This window comes from Ailuropoda melanoleuca, chromosome 3 (genome assembly GCF_002007445.2).
Source record: "Ailuropoda melanoleuca isolate Jingjing chromosome 3, ASM200744v2, whole genome shotgun sequence".
In the NCBI taxonomy this organism is placed as follows: Eukaryota; Metazoa; Chordata; class Mammalia; order Carnivora; family Ursidae; genus Ailuropoda; species Ailuropoda melanoleuca.
In genome coordinates this window covers 17,525,164-17,540,893 of record NC_048220.1, presented here as the reverse complement: position 1 = coordinate 17,540,893, position 15,730 = coordinate 17,525,164, and the positions used below count along the sequence as shown (strand labels likewise).

Sequence of the window (15,730 nt, the reverse complement as noted above, 5' to 3'; positions counted from 1 at the left end):
GTACTTGGCCTGGCGGAGAGTTTTCAAGCCTCCGTAAGCATTTGAATTCAGTTGTACTTGAGAAATAAAATGAGATCATCCTCACTCATCTTTTCCAGGGATGGAACCATTTGTGCTAAGCGCCCCCCACCCCCTGGCTTCCCAGTGCTCCTCTAGGTTCACTCAGCCCAGTCTCTGCCCAGGACCCGGATTCCCATAGAAATAAAACCAACGGAGAGACAAGCTCAGAACAAGGAAGCCTCTTCGTGGCGCTGTGATCAGATTCATTTCAGATCCTTTCCATTCTTTACTCTCTGGTTGGGTGGGCGAGCGCTTCATTTTATGGCAAAGTTTGTGTCAGTGCTGCTGAGGCTCTTGCTCTCCCCACCGCACATGTTCAGCAATATTCATTCATCGAGTAAACATGGAAATTCAAGCCTTCCTATTTTGGGAGAGTGTTATAAACCTTCATCTCCAATATCCTTCAAATGCTTTTAACCTAACAACATGTTTAATAAATGAGGGATTGGAGGTCTAGGACCAAGTGCCATTAAAACTTGGTTTGTTGAGAACATTGACTAAAGAGAATTCCTTGCCAAGACATGATGCCCTTCACTTCCTCAGGAGGGGGATCCTGCTGGCCCTCTGCTAAGCAAGGGCATGGTCAAACTGCCCCTTCTCCAGCCCTTCAAGTCCATCGGCCCAGGTTGAGGTCGGCATGCTCCGGTAAGGGTCCAGAAGGATCCGGAAGCACCTGACAATGAGGATGCCCAAGAAAATGAACAACAAAATCACAAACACAAATGTGGTTTTCTGCTCCAGAGACATGCTAGAATCTGCCGACGCATTCTCAAGGGGCACCAGGGGTGAAGGGACGGGCTGTCCTCCATCCATCGTCCAGAGAAGCAGGAGCACAGGATCTCCCAGTTTCCTTTTCTTCCATCATCAGTCTGCTGAGATCATGGTGGCTGCACCGTGGAGACGCTGAGTTATCTGCAGGAAGAGAGAAAGGGAAGGAGAGGGGATAACTACCAAAGAGCAACTTGATTTCTATGCTCACAGGCCTGTTCGTCAGAGAAAACAAGGAATCTCTAAACTTCTTCACCGAACGTGCTATGTTCTGTGTAATTATGGGGAAGAATATTTTACTCTTGCATGAAATTCCCAGACTGTTCTCAGAGCAGCCACCGGGGGCCAAGAGGGATGGGCGGGGAAGAAAACCAGAGTACAGAAGATGAGAAATGTGNACTGTTCTCAGAGCAGCCACCGGGGGCCAAGAGGGATGGGCGGGGAAGAAAACCAGAGTACAGAAGATGAGAAATGTGCAAGGTAATGTTGACCTCAGGGTGTGCTGCCAACTTGACATCCAAACCCAGTGTCCCCTGCCAAGTCTCTTCCAGATTCCCTCCAATAGTAGGACTTTCACATCATTCTCATAATGATACCATTGATGGAACACCAGTATGTGCCAAGACGTAGCTAAACACAACATAGGTTAGCCACTCTACTACAAGCTCCGTGAAAGCCAAGAGCTCTGTAGCCCCAGTGGAAGGAAACTAAGGCTGGAAAAGGTGCTCAGTAGAGAAACCCTCAGGGAGTATTGGGTTCTGGGCCCCAGCCTCTGGCCTCCATTTTACTGCTTAATGAGTATGGGCCCTTGGAGGGGTCGCTAAGCTGTAAAAATGGAATCCGAAATGCCTGTATATCTCACGGTGCCATAAGGAGGATGGATGTCTGTGAAAACACTTTGAAAAGTATACAAAGAAGAAAAGCAAAAGTAAGAGTTGCTTCACTTCCGACATGGCTGTAGAAGCCAGGATGCTTCTCCTTTGCTTTCTGTTTCCTGGGCCAACGGAGAAAGGAGGTTTCTCAGACTCCCAGACCACCAAGCTCCTGCTGCTTTTTTCTTCAGAAAACAAAGACCAGGGGGCGCCTGGGTGGCACAGCGGTTAAGCGTCTGCCTTCAGCTCAGGGCGTGATCCCGGCGTTATGGGATCGAGCCCCACATCAGGCTCCTCTGCTATGAGCCTGCTTCTTCCTCTCCCACTCCNAAAAAAAAATCTTTAAAAAAAAAAAAAAAAAGAAAACAAAGACCAGGTTCAATACTTCACTCCGAGAAGCACCTCGAGAACTGAGCTGGGGAGAAGGAATTGATTGGCTGCATTTAAAAAAAAAAAAAAAAAAAAAAAGCTTTACAGTGGCTTCCTACTGCCTAAGACCATTTGATAAAGAGGAAGAGTAGGAAAAAGATAAGTTATCGCTATTTCCATTTTACTGATGGAAAAATTAAGATATATGGATATTACTGTTTGTCTCTAAAGGCAAGTTGGAGTATACACAAAGGCCATTAAACTTCAGATGTTGAACTAAATCTACATATGAGTCTGTTTGTAAGAAAAATTGCATAGGTGAGTAGTCAGCTATGGGAATTAACATAGATTCAAAAGAAAGGATGTTCAGTGAAAAGGAGCAACAAAATAAAAATAGAAATTATGACCTGAAGCTCAAACACAATATTTCTACAGTTAACTTCTAATTGTTGCCTTGAAGTATGGCATTAGTGATCATAATAATGGCTTGCATGTATGTTGACACTTCAAAGTTTATAAAATCACAGTTTAAGGCAGAGTTTATAAGACTTACAACCCGTGTCTGGAAGGAAGGAGTTACCAGTTTGGGGGGAAAGAATATTTTGCGGCTCCGTGACTAAATTATGTTTAAGGCTGGAAGAGTTGTGGTAGATTTGTTTATCATTCATTTTTGCTTTGAAGCAAGATCGGGATAAAATTTGACGGGGTTTCTTAAAAATAAGCTCCTTAGGGATATAGAGGATGTTGATGGATTGGGTTTGGTTTGGTTTGCTTGTTTTTAAGGACCGTCCCAACCTGGGGAGTTAACTCTCCACACATAACTGGGCTGAGGGAAGGAGGAAAGAAAGGGGTGGCCAGAGCTTTTAATGCAACAATCCTTAGTGCTTCCAGCGAGGGCCATTTGCACGCCCAAGAAATAGCCAAACCAGACTTGTTCATACCGAGTATAAAATTCACCAAGGGCTGGGCCCAAAGAAAGTCATGTGCTGCTTGAGGAATAAATGCCCAAGCCATCTGCCATGTTCCTTTTTATCCTCCCATGTCCTACTGAACATCCCATCACTTTGACCCTGCCCTCCCCACGGACTTACTAGAATCCCACTCTATGTCCATTTTCCCTCCAGCCCAAATGAGGCCAGAGTCCCTTTCTTTGTCTGTTCTTAACGCAGCTGAGAGAGCTGTGCATTTTCAGGACATTCTGTATGAAAACATTATGTAATCCAGAAAGGAAATAAAGGAAAATTGAAGCCCATTAACTGCGTAAACATACAACATAAAGACGCCGGGATCTGTGAAGTTCAATGAAAACAGTGAACGACTGGACATAGGACAGCGTGAGCCTGCAATGACTCCCTAGCCACAAGCTGGGAGGCCAAAATAGTGATACCTTGTTCAGTCCTCCCTTCTCACCCCCGGTGTCCACTGGCCAGGAGCAGTCTTCCCTGGCCTTGTTGTTCCACCAAAGCAAAATGCCAACTCCTTTTCTCCTATCCCATCATCTCATACTGCCTAGGCTTCCTCTATAACTCGTGTTTTCGAGCTGGTCCACCATTCACGTGGGGGCTGCAGGGATGGCGGCCATTCCAAGAAGTCCCTGCAAGTAACCTAGTCATCCTCATTCAGATTATCAGCCCCATTTCCCTCTTCCGTCTCCCTGTAAATGAGTCTGGAGCCTGGCTTCTTCCCAGGGAAGCCAACCCTTAGAATGATTTAAAAATCAGTTTTAATTTGCAGTGATACCACCCTATGCTGATTAAAAGGCAGAAGCAAGAATATGGTTAACCCTCTCTGCGGCCTCCGCACAGGTTCTGAGAAGGCTGCTAAAATATAAATACATATATTCCAACCGCTTCCTGATAAACCGAACTGATGAGAAAGTGTAGATGAAAGCATTTTGAAAACGTCATGGCTCTTTATAAATCGTCAGCCTCTCCCCTCCCAGCATACTGTGAAAACCCAGGACCTGTTAAAATAACTTCATTTAGCCAAATCTTCAAAGCCTCTTATAAAATTGCAATATTTTACCAAGCAGAGTGACACCTTAACACTGAGCAACAATTTGACTAGGAAAACTGCTCTTACTTGAAGGAGGGAAAATATGGTAGGGGGACTGTGGGGTCTTGCCGGAAATGAGGGGTCACTGGGGCTTTTGGGGAGCGGACATGGGGTACTAAGGGCTGATGGCCCAGGAGGAAAGTCCTGGGGAGGGCGGGGGTTGGTGGGTACAGATGAGAAGATATGGAGGTGGTTATAAAGGGTTATGGGGATACGGAGACCCAGGAAGAAAGGCCTAGGACTGATTGAAATCCCTGGAAGAGCCTGCTTGATTTTAAACCCGCAATCAGCTAATCAATAATTTACAAATTTGGAAAGCTCCACGGCACATTTACGTTAAAGGCAGCATCGGATAGAGTAAGAAGCAGAAAAAGAAATACATGTAATCACTTGACAACCACAGTCCCAAAATATTCAAAGACAGCAAAATTTTTAAAATGTCTGCCTTGGAGTGAAATGTCCCCTTTGGCAAAAATGATCCTTGTAAATGTTCACGATGGCTTCTACCTGAATAATGAAATCTTCCTTTTAGACGAATAGAGAAATCTGGGCAAGTAAATTGTTTTAAAGGATTTCCGACACAACCGTCCTAAGTGTTAATAATAACAAAAGGCAGTTATTTTAAGCACAAGAGGACCACAGTTACTCACGGCCATATATTAATCCTATCCTAACCGGCTTCCCCAACCCACGGAGCATGCAGTTCTTCCCTGGACCTCCATTCGCATGTGCTCAGGACACAGTAAAGTCTCATTTTAATACTGGACTAAAGCAAACTTAATTAAAAGATCCCATTCTCAAAAAATCGTATAACACATCCCCAGAGTCAAGCTCCCTGGACTCCGTGATCGTCGCAAAGTGTAAAACCCTCTGCATTAGCCACGAAGCCCGGGTTAACAGTTCGTCTCAGCCCTAGCCATTATCACTCTCAGCCACTGGCCCCGCTTAGAGTAATTCACAAAGAGACCTCTCTTTCTTTCCTCATGCTTCGGACATACTGCGCCAAGTTCCATCCTTCTCAGCTCAGATCTACCACTTCTTCCCTCAAGAAAACCTTGGCACCCCAACGTCCAAGGACCCTAACGGCCCACTGAGTCCCTCCCGGACCTGAGAGCCCTGTTTCCTGGATGACAAATTAGGTCATATTCCAGCAATGGAATTTTTGTAAGATATGTATTTCTTTTCCTCCTAAGCTCAAACCAGAACAAACATCAAATTGCATTTGGTTTGGAGTAAAAGGATCAAGAAGAACAAACTTACATGGGATGGAGTCTGCAGACACCTGAGGAGGCCGTCCTCACTTGGTCTGCTCTGCACAAGCTGTTCTTTGAACCCCTACAGGTTTCCCACCTCTGAGCTTTTAGTCATGATGCTCTCTGCCTGATGCCCTCCTCCTCTCTCTATTCCTGCCTGTGGGTTTCGCTCCCTCCCTCAGGGTTTGCACCAAATGCCACCTCCTAGGTGGGCCCCCCCTCCCCGTCTCTCCCTGCACCAAAGAGATGGGGCGCTTCCTGCTCTGTCCCCCCGGGAGCCCTGCCCCTGCGATCTGCGGCAACACCTGTCACAGGACCTGTCTCCACAGGGTGTTCAACTCAGTCCCCTTATTATTATTATTTTTTAAAGATTTTATTTATTTATTTATTTGACAGAGACAGCCAGCGAGAGAGGGAACACAAGCAGGGGTAGTGGGAGAGGAAGAAGCAGGCTCCCAAGCAGAGGAGCCTGATGTGGGGCTCGATCCCAGAACGCCAGGATCACACCGAGCCGAAGGCAGATGCTTAACGACTGTGCTACCCAGGCGCCCCCAACTCAGTCCCCTTATTAAATAGCAAGCTCCTTGAGGAATTCCTGGCTGTCCTGGGGTCACTGCCTTTTTTTAAATAGACATTGGATCAAATCTCTGGCCCCTTATAATCCACGGAACTGAATTCAAACTTTGAGGTACCAGCTGATACAAAGAAGGGGTAAAAAAGCCCATGTCATCCACCCAGCCTAGGATGTCAGACCATTGTGTTTGAAATAGATCTTATTTCAAAGAATCGTAGATAGTCTGAGTCACAGTGACAGTTTAATAGTCTCCGATTTCATGATTCGAAAAGCAGTTATTTGGCTTTTTACATTTTCCTTGGCTTCAAGGCCGATGGGTTGGGTCCCATCAAATACAAAAATTAGCAGCAGCCCTTCTCTTTCAGGGCTCAAGCCTTTCTGAGCTAATTGGCTTTGCTGCTGGAGAAGAGCAGCCGATTAAAATATCCTGAAGCCAGATGTCTTACCTGGAACCCATAAATGTCATCATGTACCCTTCCCAAGCTTGGATCCTTTGGACATTTCATTTTGTCAGCGTTGCATTATATAATTTAACAGTAAGGGAAATTATTTTATCTGAAGAAAATAGACCTTAAAGCAACGATATAATCCTTTTCTTATTTTTGAAGTGACAGCAACAGAATTAGTTTGGTGTCTTTGGCATATTACTCTGTGGAGCTGCCCCCAGGCATTTGGTCCCACCCTCTCATTTTGTGGCCATCAGTTTCCACGTACCCGCCCCCCTTCCGCAATGGGTTGCGATGGTCATACTTATAACAGACACAGCGCATGTGAAGTCCTGCCTAGCACATCGTGAGTGTTCAATAAACACGTCATGATGAATGAGCGTTTCCTCTTTATACCACTTTTGGGCAAAATGAGGTTTCTTTCTAAATTCTATTGTGCAAACAAGCACACTGGGGAATGGAGATTATAAGTAAACTGCCCCAAATCCTAAAATCCAGTTACCAGAAGAGAAGCATTCCCCAAAGACTGCTGACTCGCAAGTTTCTCTCCAGCATGTAGGAATGAGTAGCAACTCAGTCATCCCTCGGCTGCTAATGTGCAGGGAGCAGTGAAGCAATACCGTCTGTATTTTAAGTACCTCTAAACCACATGAGTGCTGCACCTCATTTTTAAAACTTCTAGGCCAGAAACCTAGTTATGTGACTTGACAGGTTTTCAAAAGTAGATGCAAAAACAGTGGGTCTATTGAGCAAGAACACTCACAGGTCTGTAGAGTTTACATTCGATGTGACGGACAGGACACTTCGTCCTACAAACACATCCTGTGTATCTTATTTATATTTCTCTGGCAGACGACTGAGACCACTCTGCGGACTGTACCAGGAAGGGAATTGGCGAGGTAGGCAAAACTGAATTTGCAGTGACTAGCAGAGACAGAGTTCTTCCAAGTGCTGCGTTATTTTCCAACAGTTCTGAAACTGACTCTTGAAATGTTAACATGCCTTTCGATGATTAACGTAATACATGTCCCGAGAGTGAGAGATATGTATCCCGTAATACATATCCACCGAGGCTAAATAGGATCGTCTCTACTCTTTGAGCCCCACAAAGCCTCAGCTGCATTGCTGTTTGCATAACTGGAGATACACTCCACCTTCCATCCCCACCCTCCCACCCCAGATGTGTAAACATCCCAGTCGACCCTATTACATATATTCCCCTATAACTGTGAGCCTTCCACAAAAGCTACCTCATCAGCTAAGGCATCAAAGCACTATATAAACAAAAGTTATTACTTAGGAATCTTGTGGAACTAGTGTGTGGGAGCCCAGGGAATGGTAATTTGCATTCCAGGATATACACACATGGATGCAAAATATTTCCTGTAAATTCAAAGAACTCATGGCCCTCTTGGTGACCAGCCCCGAAATTCAGGTGAAGATTTCCTGGCTCTTTCTAGGTACTTCATGTATTTCAACCACCATATACCTCCTTTTTTTTTTTCCTCACATAAATACATGGCAACTTCCATATTTTTCTTTTCTGAATACAGCCCTATTGATCCAATACAATAGCCCTGATGCTTCAGAACTCACAGGATGGCTAAGGACAGATAGTACTTTATACACTCAACAAATAGACTACTAGAGGCTACTAGAAAGCCCCCAAACAATGGCTTGACGTACACGTGAATCTGGTCAGCTACAAATGTCAACAGGCAGTTTCGGAACTGTTATCACCCCCCACTGCTGCACTGGGAGGTCCGTTCCCTCGGACTGTCACTGCCAAGTCAGCCTGCAGATGTCTGCTCCCAGCTCTGGGTCAGCAGGAGACCACCATTCTCATCAGCCTGAGCCCTAACCTCAGTGTGACTTCTTCCCTATCTTCATCTTCCCTTTCCCTATCTTCTTCTTCCCATTCTCCCAACATCTGCTGGACGAGTTTTAAAGGGACTGCAGGGCAAGGGTGCAGCCTCACTGAGAACATCAGGAAAACCCACGTGAGTGCCAAGTCGGGAACTGGGGGTACCAAAAGTCACCCCTAGCAAACTGGAAATTTTCTCTTTAAACGATAAACCTTACTGTTATACCCGGTTTGCCTTCTCTGTCCTTGCGAAAAAGAGGACTTGCTGATACCTCAGAAGGCTAGGGCTGCACCGTGCTTACCAGCCAGGGACACCAGGGACAGTCAGCGTTATCCTTAGGAGTTGTTAAGTTGTGATCCCTTGTGAACAAATCAAAACATCCCTATTACATTTTGGAAGGTTGGATGTTTTCAGTGAAGGGAAAAATTACTGTAATGGGCAAATAGCTTTCGAGAATAATTTACTGCAGCTTAGCAAAGAAAAGAGCCTGTTTCACTACTCCTTTATCCAGTATCACTAGCACTGTAAACTTAAGCATGCTTTAAACATAAACGCATCATTCCATTTCACCCCCCTCGTATTAACTTTACCTAGCAACTGTTTCATTAGACTTCATCTGACATCTAGATCTAAATTCAGAGCTGGGATGCAAAAGGCATCTCTGCGATTATCGCTCATGCATACATCGTAAAGTTAGAGAAAAGCATTAATTAGCCCAGCAAGGACACGCTGTTGGTCAAGTACCTGAGTCTGGCTGAACAAACACTTGATCCATGTCCTGGTGGAACAGTTACAGGTAGTTATAAGCCTCTTTAGTTTCCATTCTTCCCGACCAAGCTGCTGTTGAGGCAGGAGACAGAGGCAGCTGCAAGCAGCTGAGGGCACACCCCAGATCGAAAGCCGTTGTTTCAGGCTTAGCAAATTCCCATTAGAGCCCCCGAGTTAAAGGAGCATCGTCTTTCTGTGGGAGGCATCCTTAGCGGCCACTACGGCTGCTTCCTTGTGGTGAGCCATGAATTCAGTTCTGCCTCAGCAAGTCTTCAGAGGATCCTGCTTCAGTGAGTACAGGCAGTATCCTAGCAGTGTGTCTGAAATCATCTTCCAGAAAGCATTAACATTCACAAGGAGTACGGGGGGGCAGGGGGGTTGTGTGGAAACATCACCAGGCATTCCCATACCTTTTCAAAATCAAAGCCATTAATCTACCAATGCTCTGCTCTCTTCTATTGATTGTTGACACTATTCCTCTTTGGGGCTGTCAATTAGCACCTTGCAGCAACCAGCCTCCATATTGATTATGGCTTATGACCTTCAGGCCAACTTAATTAAGGGGAAGACTTCTAAGGAAGGGCATCAACATAGTATTTGGGAAACGGAGGGAAGGCTCCTTTTCCTAAAGAAAACAAAATTGACCTTTCAGAAAAGCAGGAATTATGGGAAGCGAAGAGGAAAGAACAATTAAAACAACAACAACAACAACAACAAAATCATATTTTTACCACCTGTCTGTAAATTTGCTAGGCTGTAGGTTGCCAGGCCCAGTGTATCCTTTGGCCAGCCGGCACGATTGTGACCTTGACGGGTACTCCACCCCATGCAGGCCGTCAGAGACCACTGATGAGTAAAGATAGACCTTCGGTGAGAGAAAATTGTTTTAATTCTACAGATTCTAGTTACATGGCACAACACTTAAATTATTTTCCTTGGATAGAATGCCTAAATAAATTTGGAAACTGTTTTAGGATAAAATTCATCTTTAAAAAAAAAGTGCTTCTCTGGAAAGAATTCATCACAATCCTTAAGATGCAGCATCCTTGTTTTTTGGCAACTCACCACCTTCTTTGTTCAAGTAGAAGCACAGTTGGCAACAACACCCACCCACCAAATGATGGGGTGCGTGATATTTCAAGCTCACTCGGAGGGTGCCTGTCAGCTTTGCTGTCTCTTCGGCTCTTGCGAGAAGCCGGCCATTTACCCAGTAGCTGTAGGGGACTGGGAGAGAGCTCATTGTCTAGGAGGAAAATTTCCATGCGCTAGCAACAGACAGCAATCCTGGATAGACCTCAGACCCAAGAAAATGTAAATGCCAAATGTTATGATCTCATGTAAGAATCAAATGCTTCCCATTAGAAGCTAACCTCGTGCGAATATGAAGGTTCTCTCCCCATATGTTTTCCAGATTTTAACCGTATTTCCTTTCCAATGAGTTTCTCTATATTCACACACACACACACACACACACACACACACACACACACAACAATGGCACAAATGAAATCCAACAGAGCACTATCATTCAGTACTAACTGGTATCCTTTGTGCTCTTCAGCCGATGGTGCTGGTGGATGGAGCGACCTGCCTCGGTAATGCCAACAGAGTGTGCCTCAGGGAACATTCTGACCCCACCCGTACTTATATGCTTATCATTCCGTGGGTGGGAAAGCACTCTCGTGAGAAATGAACCGGAGTTACTGCGAGCTCACCCTGCCTGTGAGGCCTCCTCAGATATTGTTTTACCCTATAGACGGGGAGAGGTGGAAGGGAACACGAGAGGCTGTGGCTCCCCTTCAGCTCCTCCACAAGCTGAAACCATCCCAGAGAGAGAGTGCCTGGCCTATTTTTAAAACTCTCCAGAGAATTAGATTCCATACCCCACTCTGACAACGTCTGTGTAAACTAACGTCTCCGTTGCTTACTTAGCCTCAATGGGATGGCATATTTCTTCTCATTCTACCCTGGTTGCAAAAAGTCAGTCACGAACCACCACACGATTTTGCGAGAATGCTCTTACCCCCAAGGAAGCTTGAACTAGGGAAACCAAAGGACGTTTGGTGAAGATCTTGCAGCCAAGTTTGGATATTTCTTTTATAAGATAATTGTCATTGAAATGATGGGAGTGAGGCTTTCCCCCCCATGCAGACACATTATGTGACTCATCGTGAATTCTGGAACAGCGAATAAGGATTTATGAGAAGTCGAGTTCCTTGAACATTTCACAGTAGGTCCTATTTCTTTAGTCTTTAATAATTCTCTTTAACTCTCCTCTGAATTCTTTTCCAAATTTCTGCTTTCTGGTCCAGCTTGAAATCGAGAACCCAGAATGCTACACAGGGCTATGCAAAGCTTAAACTCACAGGGATTTGCGGTGAATAGGGTGATTTCATGCTATGCCTCTCTTACACATTCTGATCCCAGGGTTACTTCTGGGTGTTAATTCAGTCTTTCTTTTTAGCCACACATCATGAGTCAATATTACTAGAAATCTACTTTAAGAACTTTCTCTATATTTTAATTTCAAATCTCACCCTTGTATATTCTCTAGATACCAATTCTTCCCTCAATGTCCCGTGCTGCACTTTTTCATAAAATGATGGACAATGAATATTTTTAAAACGATGCTTCATGAACCATCAAGCTTTATGCCAACCCAAAGCTGTTATTATTAGCATTATCATTATTGTATTTCTGTCTAATCCTCAAAATTGAATTGATTCTTGATCTAATCTTCAAAATAGAAACCTGATTTTCTTTTCATGTTCATCTCTAGGTTCTTGGTAAAAATCTAGTTTCTTCCTTCGTGTCCATTTTTCTTTCACGTAGTCAAGAAACATTCACTAAGTTCATTCACTCGCATCAGGTCTGTTCTGTGTTGGGTGGGGAAGAGTGACAAATATGGAAAAGTCGGTGCCTGCTTGAGTTTGTTCAGGTTATCACTACACAACTCTGGGAAGGACCCAGAGGGGCTCCACATCCAGCCACAGTGGCCAAGCTTCTGGGCAGAAGAGCCCACCTCCACTGTTTTCCACTCCCTCACCTCCCCTTCCCTGCTCAGCCAGCAGACATCTGAATTATGTCCTCCTTTCTCTACAGGACTTGATTTCACAAGGTCATCTGTGCCTTCTCATTGTCTCAAGCAAAAATAAATAAATAAATAACTGGGGTATTGATCTTCCTCTCTCTTTGTGGCTACACTGGGACATAGCTGACCAGTGTTTAGGGAAGTTCTAGATAAAAGGACACACAGAGTAAGGTGGAGTGGCAGAACTGATATCTCAGCCCTCTTCCTTCTTGGCCTACCCCTCTCCCCTCGTGCCCCCTTGGCTCCTCTTCCTCCATAGTCTCTCATTTGCCCCTTAGAGGCTCAAGCCAAGTTTAACTCATGGAACCACCAGCGACTATGAAATTAAGGGTGGAAAGACAGGCAGGCTAGGATACATATTAATGGGTCCACCACTTTCAATTCATAAAAAAAGCAGTGAAAGTCAGTTTATGTGTTATTTTTAGGTTTCTGTCTTCTTCATTTTTTAAAAAAATAGATCAGTACATCATGTAATATGAGGTTTGTTTGTTTTTTTTTTTTTTAAATCAAGATGCGCTCTAGTTCTAATATCCCTCTGATTTGCCAGGTCTTCGTATAAGTTTATTTACCCACTCAGCTATCTTCACAGGTCAGTGAACAATCAAAGCACCAGGGAACAGTAGGGAAGGTTTAATAATATTCACATCAAGCCCATAAATTAGGATCTATATTCAAGCATTATTAAAAGCGAGCAGGTTAAAGTCCAACTGCAAATTGGCAGCCTACCGGTTTGATTTTTTTTTCTTGAACGCATGTCTGTACACATCACATCTGTGGTATGTTGAATGCTCAATTAGTAGCTGATGAATCTGGAGCAGAGTAGTATTCAAAATGAAAGGAGAAGGAAACAATGCTTCAACTCAGTGCAAATGTATTTGGAAGGATGAAAACACTGATAGAAAGTAATATTTGAGAGTAACAAGGCTTGCCCTGTAAAATGAACAAGTTTGTTCATTTTTTCCTTTTAAGTCAAAAACAATAAAGCATCAAGAAAGGAAATGCATCACAAAAAAAGCTGATGTCCAACCCTGTTCTATTTAGAGACCAATATTTGCCCTGTAAAATGAACAAGTTCGTTCATTTTCCTTTTAAGTCAAAAACAATAAAGCATCAAGAAAGGAAATGCATCACAAAAAAAGCTGATGTCCAACCCTGTTCTATTTAGAGACAATATTTGCAAACTTTCAGATACTAATTCTAATTACAGCATGAAAGTATTAGAATGTTACTATGGATTATTCACTGTTCAAAAGAAATTCTTACTGAGGAGTTAACAGCCTGGCGGGTAAATTTATTCTTTTTATATGCCTTGTACAATAATAAAAAAATTTCTTAATGACTTTGAAATACTTAAAGCCTTCAAAATGTCATATAAAGTGCCAATTAGAGTTTTATATACACCATGCTTCTCAATTTTTATGCCTCATTTTGGCACTACTCTTTCTGTTCAACAGCTGCTCTTTAGAAGGGACCTGTCCTGTATGGACACTTTGAGGATTGAGGTGATTAAAACATTAAGATGATTTAGAAAATGAAATAGAATCAGCCTGAGAATTACTGACCTGTTAGCCTGACTTTCGTACCTGACAAAATTCTGCAACTAAAAATCTCACCACTGAAAATCAATTTGAAAACACCCAGAGGAGAAAACTAATCAAACAAAGCAGCTTTTAAAATGTTGGTTAAAAAATTCATGAGAAACCAATCTCAACTTCTGATATTTCAACTTGTGGAAATGATGGAAAGGAGGCTGAAGAATGAAAAAATGGTCATAAACAGCACAAATTTCAGCTGCCTCAATGCTACATCTTAGGAATAAGGTAATCAATTGCTGCTTGAAAAATCATTTAACTTTGCAGATATTCCACTATTCCAGTGGGGTCAATCAAAAGTTCTGGTCATACAGCATATTATTTTAAAAGGCAGACACCAGGGGCACCTGGGCGGCTCAGTGGGTTAAGCCTCGGACTCTTGAGTACAGCTCAGATCATGATCTTCGGGTCGTGAGATTGAGCCCCACGTCCAGCTCTGTGCTCAGAGGGAAGTCTGCTTGAGATTCTCTCTCTCCCTCTCCCTCTGCCCCTCCTCCTGCTCACCCTCTCTAAATTAATTAATTAATTAATTATATCTTTTTTTAAAGAAGGCAGACATTAAGATTATGTACATCTTTCTCTTCCAATCCTACATTTCAAACTTTGAGAGCAGCCTACCATCTATAATTTTGCCTGCAAATAATACCTATTATATATTTATAGAGTGTGTGTGAATAGTCTCCATCATATGTATTTCTATTGTATGTGATATTAAATGAGCTTGTTAAGCGTGCAGATTTGAGGGGCCCGGGCTCACATTGTTTAATTCAGTAAGGCCAAGAATCTGTATTTTGAGTAAGAGACCTGTATGACTAATGATGTAGGGCATATGAAGTCCACATTTGGAAAATGATGAAGTTAAACGTCTTTTGTTCCCTTCTTGATTGGCCAGGTTAGGCTTTTTATTTTATTATTATTTTATTTTAATTGAGATCTAGTTGACAGACAATGTTACATTAGTTTCAGGGGCATAACGTAGTGATTACACAGCTCCGTCTGTACCTTGTGCTACGCTCACCACAAGATTAGGCATTTTAAGTCCTTGAGGGAGGAGCCTTAAGCTTAAAATTGGAGGCATCCCAGACCTCTTTGATTAAATCCATGGACCCATCATTAGAAATATGCATATACCGTATCTTTGCTTAGAGAACCTCTGCCTGAAATTTCCATTTGAAATACATGCATCTTCTCTTTCTTCCTCCCCTTCTTATCTCCAATAAGGTGATATTGAACAGTGACGAAAATAAAAGCCCATAGTGATGAAGACAGCAGAGTGGAACGAGAGGCAGAGAGGAGCGTCGTCTGTTTCTGGGACAGGAAATGAATGGAGGAGGGCTGGCTGGTGGAGCGAGCTCAGACGCCATGGGGGGGGGGCGGTGCTGCAGCTGGGACAGGTGACTGCCCAACAGTGGAGACTAAGGTCAGGGAGGAGAAGTGGGGGCCACAAATAGGAAGAAGTGCCCAGTCTGGGGATAAGTGAGTGATCCCACTGCATTCTGGGGCTGTACACTACCTTGCGGGCTAGGAATCCTGACGTAATTATCAGGAGAGGCAGCGGAGACAATTGAGCCAAACTGTCACTTAGGACGGCAGAATAGGAGTAGAGAATGTCAGCATTAACAAAATAGACAAGTGTGAGGTCAATTTGTTAATGAGAAAATAACCAGAGAACTAAAAAGAGCAACTGTTAAAATTTTGTTCTGCCTGGGGTGAGACCTGAGTGGTGAGGGTAGCGCCCGGGAGTGCTATTTTCCATTATAAGCCTCTCTAAGCAATTCGACTGTCTAACCGTGTGCATACTGTTTAACTCTGTGCAATTTCACTTGGCAAAAACTGTCAGAGTAGTATGGGCAAACCATTAAAAAAGAAATATAACCCTTGCTTGAAACCCAAGCAATGAGTCTCATGATGGCATCTTAGGGCAGCAAATGAGCAGATAATTCTTTGAGGATAAGGGTCTTCCTTGAACTCCTTGAAACTCCCCTTGAGGGCTGTGGTTTATTCTGCTTATAAGTAA

The 15,730-nt window shown here is 43.6% G+C and overlaps 1 protein-coding gene across 2 annotated transcripts; it reads right to left on the bottom strand.

Moving 5' to 3' along the window:
• Positions 1 to 9: 9 nt before the first annotated feature.
• CTXN3 (cortexin 3) lies at positions 10 to 9,893 on the bottom strand. Of its 2 annotated transcripts, XM_019809289.2 has the most exons (3): positions 9,765 to 9,893; positions 9,007 to 9,655; positions 10 to 972 (listed from the first exon to the last, which is right to left on the bottom strand). In XM_019809289.2, the coding sequence occupies exon 3, from the start codon at positions 871 to 873 to the stop codon at positions 628 to 630; it is 246 nt and encodes an 81-aa protein (XP_019664848.1). In that variant the 5' UTR covers positions 874 to 972; positions 9,007 to 9,655; positions 9,765 to 9,893; the 3' UTR covers positions 10 to 627. The 2 variants fall into 2 exon arrangements, with proteins under 2 accessions (XP_019664848.1, XP_019664849.1); XM_019809290.2 differs by lacking the exons at positions 9,007 to 9,655; positions 9,765 to 9,893 and adding an exon at positions 5,385 to 5,512.
• Between the last annotated feature and the right edge of the window lie 5,837 nt (positions 9,894 to 15,730).

Bases quoted from the DNA above. Each gene is read 5' to 3' on its own strand.
- CTXN3 (XM_019809289.2), bottom strand. From the start codon at position 873: ATGGATGGAGGACAGCCCGTCCCTTCACCCCTGGTGCCCCTTGAGAAT.